This window comes from Gopherus evgoodei, chromosome 16 (genome assembly GCF_007399415.2).
Source record: "Gopherus evgoodei ecotype Sinaloan lineage chromosome 16, rGopEvg1_v1.p, whole genome shotgun sequence".
Classification (NCBI taxonomy): Eukaryota; Metazoa; Chordata; order Testudines; family Testudinidae; genus Gopherus; species Gopherus evgoodei.
Window position 1 is genome coordinate 15,754,347 of NC_044337.1, and position 10,597 is coordinate 15,764,943.

General features: G+C 48.6%; 1 protein-coding gene across 1 annotated transcript; it reads left to right on the forward strand.

Moving 5' to 3' along the window:
• The first annotated feature begins 15 nt into the window (after window positions 1-15).
• On the forward strand, window positions 16-10,071 carry PRRT1B (proline rich transmembrane protein 1B). Its single transcript, XM_030535106.1, has 4 exons — window positions 16-245; window positions 6,225-6,655; window positions 7,309-7,449; window positions 8,451-10,071. Exons 1-4 carry the CDS (start codon window positions 230-232, stop codon window positions 8,595-8,597), a joined length of 735 nt encoding a protein of 244 aa, XP_030390966.1. The 5' UTR covers window positions 16-229; the 3' UTR covers window positions 8,598-10,071.
• Window positions 10,072-10,597: the final 526 nt, after the last annotated feature.

A 10,597-nucleotide genomic window follows, 5' to 3' on the forward strand; every position in this document is an offset into this window, starting at 1 on the left:
CCCCAGGAAACTGAATCCAAGCAGGGAAGGAGGCACGGCTTAGTTCACGGGACAGTCACTCCCCAGGGAAATGCAGGAAGAAGAGACTCTCTCTCTCTCTAGATCAGGAGCGTAGATAGCTCAATAGAGTTTCCTAAGAACAGCTGATCCCATTGAAAGGGAATATTCGTTCTGCTTTGGGTTGCTCACCAGCATGGTCTGGAGTGAAATCGACTAAGAAGAGAGAGACATGACCTCTGATTCAGGTAATGTGAACTTTCCTTTCTTTTGGGCGAAGTTAACGATGCCTGGACATTGCTCTTCGTACACTGGGTTGGCTCTAAGGCGAGTGCTCAGCTCTATAAGGTCTCGTTCAACTGCATTTGGTTGTGTCTGGAGGCGGGAGACCCCTGTAGTCTGTGCAGTTTGTAGCCAACTAGGGTCTACCAAGAGTTATACAATCACCTCCGTGAGCCAAGAAAATACCATAATCTTCCTGCCACAGGTGGTGAAACTGAGGCACAGGAGGAGTTTGGTGACTGACTCAAGGTCATACAGCAAGTCAGCATCAGAGCCAGGATTAAAACTCAGGAATTCCACATTCCCAGACGAGGCTCAGAGCATGTTACCTCTTACCGTTATTAATTCATGTAAAGAGAAACCCCCTCTGGAGATTAGCACCTTAGAGACTGGTGCCAGTTGCCAGAGCTCTTTGATGATTCACAGATGCATGGTGTTTTTTAGGGAAGGAGGAAATTGGTCTGTCCGTGTTTGGGAGAGTTTCCATGTGGCTGGGAGCTCCCAGTCACCTGGGAGATTTTCCATGTGGCTGGGAGCTCCCAGTCACCAAAGAGGGGGAGTGAATTCTCACACTGTTGAGCTGCAGCAGATTTCAGGGCGCTGCCAGTCAGTTGCCTAACAGGAGAAACCAGTGGCATGGAATCAGGGTATTTACACTACATACACCAGTCCTTGGACAAAGGTGGTCACAAACAGCATGCAGGCAATCCCCTCGTTCAGGAATTGCAGCCAAAACCCAAGCCCTAGTTTCCAAGAGGAAAGTCTGCCCCAAGAATTGATGCTTGATAGGAGAGCAACTCAAACAGGTTCTTTCTCCTCCATGCCTATATGGAGCCTCCAGGCGCGGCAGCTTCAAGCATAGGCTGTTTGTAGGTGGCTCTTCAGCCACCTGGTGGGTCGTGGGCGTGGGGACACATGTGAGCAGGTGTATCCATGAGGCAGCCAGTAAGCTGAGTGGAATCAGGCAGACGTCTAGCTGGCTTGGAGCATATGAAGCACATGCTTTGAGTTCTGGGTTTGAACAAATGTCACAACCTCAGAGCAAAACTCAGCTGAGACAGCTGGGTTCCAGCTGCTCTCCTGGAAAACCCTCGAATTTCATTGGATTTCACTGAATCCATCCTGTGTGATGCTGAACATCAATATTAAGGCCAGCTGCCGAGGAGCAGGCCCAGTGACATCCCAATGCCAGGATCACAGGTGCAGCCTCTGCAGTATCCAGACTGCTGTAAGGTGTGCACAGGATAAAGATGCTGTGTCTCCCTGCAGTACCATCTGAGGATTGCCCAATATACAGCTGTTCTGCGGCTTGGACCAGCCCACTTGCCAGGGGAATGCACATAGCCGCTTCCCACAGACGGCCCGAATGGAGAAGTCAGCATAAGTGATCAATTCCTTCCCTGGCACAGCTGGGTGTTGGGAGTGCTCTACTGCTGGGTCTCATTAAGGGAGGGTCCCAAGGAGCTCATTCAAAGACCAGAAGACACATATAGATTGAGCAAATATAACCTTTTTTCCTCTGGGAGGCGGGGGCAGATTCAGGTCAATTGACATATTTCACAAATTCATGCTGATGTTGGCAAATTATTTTAGCTGACAGAAAAAATCTGCAAAAGTCAAAACATTTTTTGTCAAATTTGAAACAAAACATTTTGACTTTCTGATTGGAAATGCCTTCTTTTTAAAATTACCTTTATTTCTTTAATTTAAAAAGGGGAGGGGGGCTCAAAACTGAAATAAAACATTTAGCTTGACTCCAACTGAGCTAAATTTATTTAACTTTTCAACTTGCTGAACTGGAAAATTTCACTTTTGGGTTCACCCAAAATGATTTTTTTCTCTGATTTTTCAAAACTATCAGTGAACCAAAAAATCCATTTTCCCCACAGTTCTAGTTCCAGAGAAGCGCTCTAGTGGGGGGTGGCTGGCTGGCTGGCTGGCAGGCAGGCGTGTGTATCCCTGTCTCTCATTTTAGCATTGTTTGTTTTCAATTAATAGTCTGCCTCCTGAGGGCTAGTCCTAACTTTGACACTGACTCAAGCACTGACCTTGGGAAAGTCATGCAGCCTCCTTATTTCGGTATCCCCATGTAGGAAGGAAAGCCATTGCTATCTTGGGTCGCAGAGGTCTGGAGAAGGTGGAATATTCACACACAAACCTAGCAATATAATAATGAAGGGGTGACTGTTACTTGGATTTCTTTGCAGTTGCTCTTCTCCTCCAGAGGGGAGAGTCAAAAGCCCTGGAGTAGGTTCTCTCTTGGCAAAGGAATTTAAGATAGAAGCTACAGCTGGATGGCCAGCAGCCATCCAGGGGTGCTCCCTACTCTGCTGTGCTCACTCTGCTGACCTGTCACTCTGCAGAACACACCCAGCCCTGGGATATTTCCCCCTTCAGGAGGAGCCATGGATGTTTGTTGGCCTCTGATACTGACACCAAATTTGGTGAGCGCCTACACTTTGGCCTAGTAACAGCTACTCCATGGGGCCTGCTCTGCTCTGACAAACCTCCCCCCATCAGGCCAGATGTTAGCCTACCTCAGCTTTTATTTATTTCCCCTTATCGGCCCAGCACGTGGTGTTTACAGTGGCTGAACAGCAGGAAGGCTGTGGTTTATGTTATGGTAGATACCGAGCAGGAAATACCCCGATGGAGAGCCGAGCGTGCGTGGGGAGGTCCAGTCAGCTGGGACGAGGGTTTATCCTGATTGACCAGGCCACAGAAATTGGGCAAGGCCTAAAAAAAATTCTGTGTGCTATGGAGGGCGGTTCTAGGCCCTCTAGGGGGTTAATATTCAATGTAGAATTTCTTACAGGGTCAGGGCCATTTTTAAGACATTTCACTTCACTCACAGGCCCCTCGGGCAGGAAGGGTCATTTCTGTCTTGATCCAAAGCAGTTAGCTGGGTGGTTCTGCCCAGGTCCCTCCTGCTGAAGTGCAGCCTGAGCAGGCTCTCACTCTCAGCACAAACCAGCAACCAACTCTAAAGTCTGGAACCTGAGCCAAGACCCAACCAGGATTTCACAGTAGGGAGGGAGCCCAGTTTGGACAGGTGCTGGGCCTCTCACTCCCTTTGGCAGGTCCCAGCTTCAGGTGAGAGAACCCCCGTTAGACATGCCCCAGTGGAGGTGTGTCCTGTTGAGTGTGGAAGCCGGGCTGAGATGGACGCCCTGCATTACAACCTATCCTGAGGCTGCTGTATTGTGCTGGCAGCCACTACGGAGGGAGGGAGGCAGGCAGCAGCCTTAGGATATGTGTCTGCCTTGGTTTGGTTTAATTCTCATTATGTTGTCTGGAATCCCAAGCATCCAAGATGGGACTCTAGGGGCTTCCAGCTGATGGAGAATTTCCTGCAGGGGATTATTCAGACAGTGATGGCATTTTATAAACATATAGCACTCTTCTTCCAGAGATCTGAAAGTGTGTCACCAACCAATCACCTTCCTGGAAAGAGATCATTCTCCCCATTTTAAGAATGGAGAAACCAAGGCACGGAGAGGATGCAACTTGCCCAGTGTCACATGGGATGAGTTCATGTCTTCTCTCTTTGAGAACACAATGCCAAACATGCCCTTAGCATAGACCTCCCCTTAACATCAGCAGTGACATACTGGCCAGCAAATTTTCTTCCTCCTCTAGATCCCTTTCCCAGACCCCTGGAAGATCAGTGGCATACAACCCTGCCCACCTAAGACTCAGCACGCCCACAGCGATACTCAAACTTAATTCTTGTCTTGACACCAAAGTCCATGAAGACTAGAAACACACAGAGTCGCAGAAAAGTCAGTCGCAGAGCAGGGAATAGAATCCAGGAGTCCCAGATTCCCTTCAACAACACAGCCTCATTTTAAAGTGTCAGATGCCCAGCTATGCTCTCAGAAACCACCAGCTGCAGCTGGGCCCATAGCAACATTTCAATAGCCCAATGCATTGTACCTTGGACCAAAGTGCCATTGCACTCCAGAGCAGCCAGTGAGAAGGTTCTTGCTCTGTCAGGTCACTTCCTTTTTCAGGCATTTGCTTATGGGGAGGAGCATTATTATTGCAGACACCCTTCTGCTAGAATGGGGGAAAGGAGATTTACAGATTCTAATCAGCAAGCCCCAAATTGTAGTGATCTTACCGGATATGTGACTGACTCACCCTGTGGCCTTGCACAAGCTACCTCACCTTGCTGTAGCAGCTTCCCCACCTATAAAATGAAGATAAAGAATACTTATCTACCCACAGCATAGGGGCATTATGGGAATTATTTAACTGTGCAGTGCATTCCATTTATAAAAGCGCTTATATGTGGTAAGCGTTAGCAATTAATGTATATGCTAAGCACAATAATTTATGTCCATTTAAAAGAAAACAACAGGTACAAAGGCAAACACTGCAGGAGAGAGCACAGTGTGTGAATCTCCTGTGCAACAAGCTGCAGCCCCTCAGAATCAAAGGACAGCCATCTGTGTACGTAGGCAGAGTCCTTCAAAATCTAAAAGGTGCACTACACAGAGAAAGTGGCTGTGACAGTTGCATAGCTACAGAGCACTACTGTGCTTCTGCCGGCTTGAAAAATCACCATGAGCTGAGATTTGGTGCACAACAGCAGCTGACAGAGTTGTCCAGGATGGTAAGGACACACTGGCTTCCCCCCCCCCCAGTAATATTAGAAACCACCATAACATGTTGTCCCCATGTAGATCATATACATGAAGTCATGCAAGTTTCTGTGCTGAGACACATGTAAATAACCCGATCATGTTTTCAACAGCACTTTTAATTTCACATATCAACATGCTATGATAAGAGTTTCCAAAAAGTCACAGAATTTTTTTGTTTCGTGAACTCCCTTCTTCTCTCCTCTCCTCTCCAAGACGAGCCTGAGCTTATTTCCTATTAAAAAGCAAACATCCCCTAGTATGCAGAGCCAAGCCATCAACAAAAAAAACAGGGCAGAGGAAAAGGCAGTAAGGCCACCAAGCAGTGATTAAACATCAGATCTGATATGAAATAAACTCTTCATCAGCAGAGCCCTTGTAAACAACAGGCCGATGCTCAGTTCAAGGAGCAAATGAGGTGCAATTACACCGAAATTCTTCTGTTCTTGTCAATCAGATCTGGACTAAAGTACACCTCTACCCCGATATAACGTGATCCAAAACAACATGTACTTGGATTGAACACAGTAAAGCAGCACTCAGGGGAGGCGGGGCTGCGTGCTCCAGCGGATCAAAGAAAGTTCAATATAACGCCGTTTCACCTATAACACAGTAAGACTTTTTGTCTCCCGCGGACAGCGTTGTATCAGGGGAGAGGTGTACACAGAGATTTACAGCCTTTTAACAGCCACCTCTGTCTTAGCTATTCACTTGGCCTGTGAGACAGGTACACAAACACCATTTTGACTGCAATTCTATGCTTTTGGCCGATTCGTAAGTATTGGGTAAAAGCAGAAGTCATTGTGCCCAGCCAGGTCTCTAGAGGTTCTGAGATTTGAATAAGTCCCTCTCCTGGGCCAATAGGATTCAGCTGGAAACCTCCAGAGAACAATGTGTCATGAGATTTCTGGGGCTTGCTGCTTCTGGTCTCCCAGCACCCCCACAATATCTCAGCATAGCCGCTTGTGGCACAGGAGAAAAACAAAGCTAATGGGGAAAAGAGCTGGCTGCCCTTTGTCCTGCTGCAAACAGTCTTGGGTCAGTTCAAGGGTGGCTCTTATTTGGCTGAGCTTGTCTGCAGAAGGGATCCAGGAGGCCCCCAGTGTGGATGTGAGGATGAGCTGTTTTGGCTGCTCAGCTCCATGTAGAGCCGTTCTTCTTCGTGTGAGTCACATTAGTTTGCAGAGGCATTTCCAGTTTGTCTGAGCACTTTGGAATGAGGAATCTTCATGTCCTCAAAGCAACAATATCAGCAAGTGCCTGTCACTCATTTTAACCTTTGCTGCAATTTCTTCAAAGGGCCAGAGATGGAAGGTGACCTCTCCTGCACCTTGACCGAGGGACTGAGGAGCTGCGAGCCCCCGGAGGGGGGCAATGCCAGCATGGAAGGAGCGATGGGGCCAGCCTGGGGTGCCACTCCAGACCACAGCGGAGGAGGGATTACAGGCCTGGAGCAGCAGGACTGCACTGGAAGTACATCTTCTTCTGGACTCACAAACACCATGGTTGAGCCCAACCTCCCTACACGTGATGGGCAAGAACCCAAGTGCACATCAGGAGTCACCAACACAAGCTTTGTTGGGGATCCTCCACCCTATTCTCCTCCAGACCCTAAGACTGCTCACTTGATGTACCCACCTTTCCAGGCCATCTCAGGACAAGTGCCCATCATGTACCAGCCAGAACCTTCGCAGCAGAATTTACCTCCTGGCTCCTTCCCATACACTATTGTATGTAATCACGGTAGCACATCTCATAACTGTTGAGTGTAATGTTCGTCCCTATCCTGCAGTCTCCCCCATTACCAGCATGCAGCGACACTATAGATTAGTTACCTAGCCTGTCGCATCCATGCATGAGCTTCCTGCCTGGGGCCAATCTTTCACCAACTTTGGGGGAAGGAGAAGGCAGAGACTTCACATACTGCCCAAGGCAGACACCTGGGCCAGCTTTGAGCACATGCAGTGCAAAGCGACTACATGGACTCAGCAACTTGTAGGCTAGTCTCAGCTCAGCCTCCAGCAGCTGGGTCAGAAGGGGAAGCCAGCAGATGGCAAGGGTGCGTAAACAGGCAGGTCTGTACACTGCAGAGAGAGTTCCCACAAGTCCTAGAAAAGGATGGTGCAGAATTGCCTCCCAGAGGAAATGGTGGAAGCCTCAAGGTGTGAGACCTGGAAATCCAGAGTAGACAGAGAAATAAATAGCATAAGGAGCAATCCCTCAGAGGAAGTGGGTTCACCTACTACACAGGTCCTCTCCTATCTGAAACTCCAGCAATTCCACAGCAAAGGGATACCTAAGGCAGTGGCCCTTTGTCCTGGGATCCCTCTCTCCATGTCACAGGTGTCCAAAAATGACCAGAACCCTTTGCTCTGTGTTGCAGTACAATGGGCTTCCTGCCAGCAGGCTTCCAGGAGCAGCAGACAGGAGGCGCCCGCCTAAAGATTATATGGTGGAGTCGGTGCTGGTGACGGTTTTCTGCTGCTTATTGACAGGGGTGATCGCCCTTGTCTACTCCCATGAGGTAGGACGTGCCCTTTCCTTCCCGGTGCCTGGGTGCTTTCAATTTGGTTGGAGGAGGAATGAGGGGTCGCTGTGCTTAATATAGTTTATTCACCTATAGGGATGTGGTTGGTTACACTGAACAATTGGCAGCATTGATAGAAGCACTCCAGTTGCTAGGCATCAGTTACATGTTCATTTCAGTGGGATTCTTCCCCATGTCCCCACTTTATATAAGGGACATTCTCAGCTGTAAGGATAAGCTCATAGGACCCTAAGAAAGCTCTGCTTAATGCCCTAAAGGACGGGTCAACGAGGCCCCTGTCAACACATGCTTGGGATGTGGGCAGGCAGGAAGAATTCCCTTCCTCTCCAGAGCTCTTGATCAGTTCAGCATGGTGCACGTGACCATCCAGCTCCATGGTTAAACTTCCAATTCCCATTTATACCAGGAGTCCCAACTAACTGTCTGTTTCCTCCTTGAATCCCAGTAACATGGATTCTGCAAGTACATTATGGGGCAGAGAATTCCCAATGCTGATTGCGGTCTGTGAAGTAAAGCTCTGGACTTAGCCCAGAGCTCTGGAAATAAAATAATGCCCTGGTCATCCTATGGCTGCTTAGTTCATACACATCTGTACATGGGTCACTATTGCCAGACAATGTACTCCTGTGTGTCTGTCAGGGTGAATAAGCCAGTGGTTGAAAGACAGCCTGGGGCATATTGCTGCACTGTCTGGATAGATGACCAGTGCTGTTTCTTATCAACAAAGAGGCTTTTGGGAAGGGTGCTGACCGTGCTTGCTGGTTTTCTGCATGGGATCCATAGTCAGAGCCTTAGATGGTCTCAAATTTCTTCTCTCTTCATTAGTCACAGTTAGTGCCTTTGGTTTTTATCAGATATGCTTAAAGCTCTTTACAGGGAAACAGGGCCCTCTGTCTGGGAGGCCTCAGAAATGTTTTTGAAGTGCAAGGAACTTGCACCTCTCTTCTCATTGTCCACATTCTCTCCCCCAACCCTAGACACGAGCAGCCCTGAACAGAGGAGACCTGATCCAAGCCAAGCTAGCATCCAAAAAAGCCCGATCCCTGGTTCTCTTCAGCCTGCTCTTTGGAGTGTTCGTCTGCATCAGCTGGGTCATCTATGTAGTGGTGGTTCTTTATCTATGACAGAGACAGGCTGCATTATGTTAACCCCACAGACAACAGCCTGCATCACATTAACAGCTCACCACCACTGTCCACAGCACCTGGGGCAGCAGGGCAAGCACCTAGTCATGGGCTAAGAGAAGTGCCGTGATACAGCAACATGGCATGGAAATCAGAGGGTATCTGAGCTGCCATGTTTTCTGCCAGCAGATACTGTGCAGCACAGGTTTATGCTTGTCCAGCCTCTGGGATTGTATTTCATTCTCTTCCTCAAGTGCAGTGATGGCGGGGTATTGTGCCAGGCCCAGCCAAACCAGCAGCACCACTGCAACAACTTCGATGCTGCCCCAAGCCAGCACGGAAGTAACCCACCTGCCTCACCCAGCCCCAGGGGACTGCAAGACAAGTGTGCAAGCTCTACTGGGCTGACCACCACGTTGCTTCAATAACTATGGGAAATCCAAAAGCTGAGCATCAGCTCCACAAAACATTGCGTGTCCCAGGGCATCTCCCATGGTTTATCAACACCCACTGCCTCGTTCACAGCTTGTGGCCTCCATTCCCAGCACAGCATCTTGGTGGGAAGAAAACTTGCAATGTTGGCTGGCTGAACGCAAGGAAGCTGCCAGCACAAGAACCCTCTTCCCTCCGCTAGGATATCCCAGTTCAGCTGGAATTCCTTTGTGGCTTGTGCTGAACAATGATCTATCTAGAAAAGGTGGAATCATGTTAATCAGTGGAGAAAACAACCCAGACACCTGCAGGAGCTGTCATATGTTCCCCGATGGCAACACATTTTGTGATTGCGTTTTAGGCACAGAAAATCTGGAGGTATCACTCCAATTCATGGGACTTGAATAAGAGGAAACACACCTTCCTGATGGCCTGAATATCACAAGTGTTTAACATCCAGAATCTATGTTCGAAACGGCCAGCAAGGAATGCAAAGGCTGTGTTATTTCAGGATTTCATAGGAGCAATTTAACCCGTTCTGGGGATTGTGGCCCAAGAAAGCTCAATATGAAAACACTTTTTATTTTTTTTTAGAAACCCATATGTGCCCCATTGCTGTTTCTAGATTTCAATAAAAAAGATAGGTTTGTCAAAATCTCATGTTTCCATATGTAACTATACTCACATAACAGACCCCCGCCGACCCATTTTAAAATCAACCACTCTCTTATGAGCAGGTCATTTCATAATTGTTCACTATGGCATTTCCTGTGTCTTCTCCTGAAGCAATTGGCTCTGGCCACTGCCAGAGACAAGATCTTGACTAGATGGACCTTGGGTCTGATCCAGCCTAGCATTTCCTATGCTCTTCAGCCCAAGAAGGGGGCCCTTTAGGCTAAGGCGGGAACACATGGATGGGGGCCCTCCCAGTACTGGGGATATGCTGCTGGTCCCCAGAGCTGTCAATCCTCTCGCCGTGTTCACATGAAACATTGTTTAAATAAAATCATTGCATGTGACTTGGAGGAGGACGGATGGCTCCTAGGGTGTGGGTAGGCCCAAGTGCAGGCTCAGGATAAACAGCTGGCAGTAAGCCAGGGCCTAAACTCTGACTCACCTATGCTGCCTGCTGCCCTGTCAGCCTTAAGGGGAAAAGCATGTTTGTTATTCTAAAGGTTACACCAATGACCACATGCTCAGCTCCCTAATGCAGGGGCCAAGTTCGCTCCCTCCCCTAGGGTCGCCTGGCTGTTTACTGAAGCGTCTGCACACGGCCTGTGCTTGCAGAGGCAGATGGACTGGCAGTGAGGTCTGTTCCCACACGTGCCTCCCAGTGATTTGCCACTGTGTCATCACAGATGTCAAGAGATTGGAATGAACCACAGGGATGCATGTTGGGCTCTCTGGTTTGGTGACCACAACTGAGCATGATGAAAAGAAAGAGCATCAGCCACTCACTGGACTTTATAGACCTTAGCTCTTCTGCAAACTTCTACAGAACCTTCCTTCTTTCCTGCAGGATGACAGGCCCCCTTCACAGAGCCCCATCCCAAACGCTGTAGTCTCAG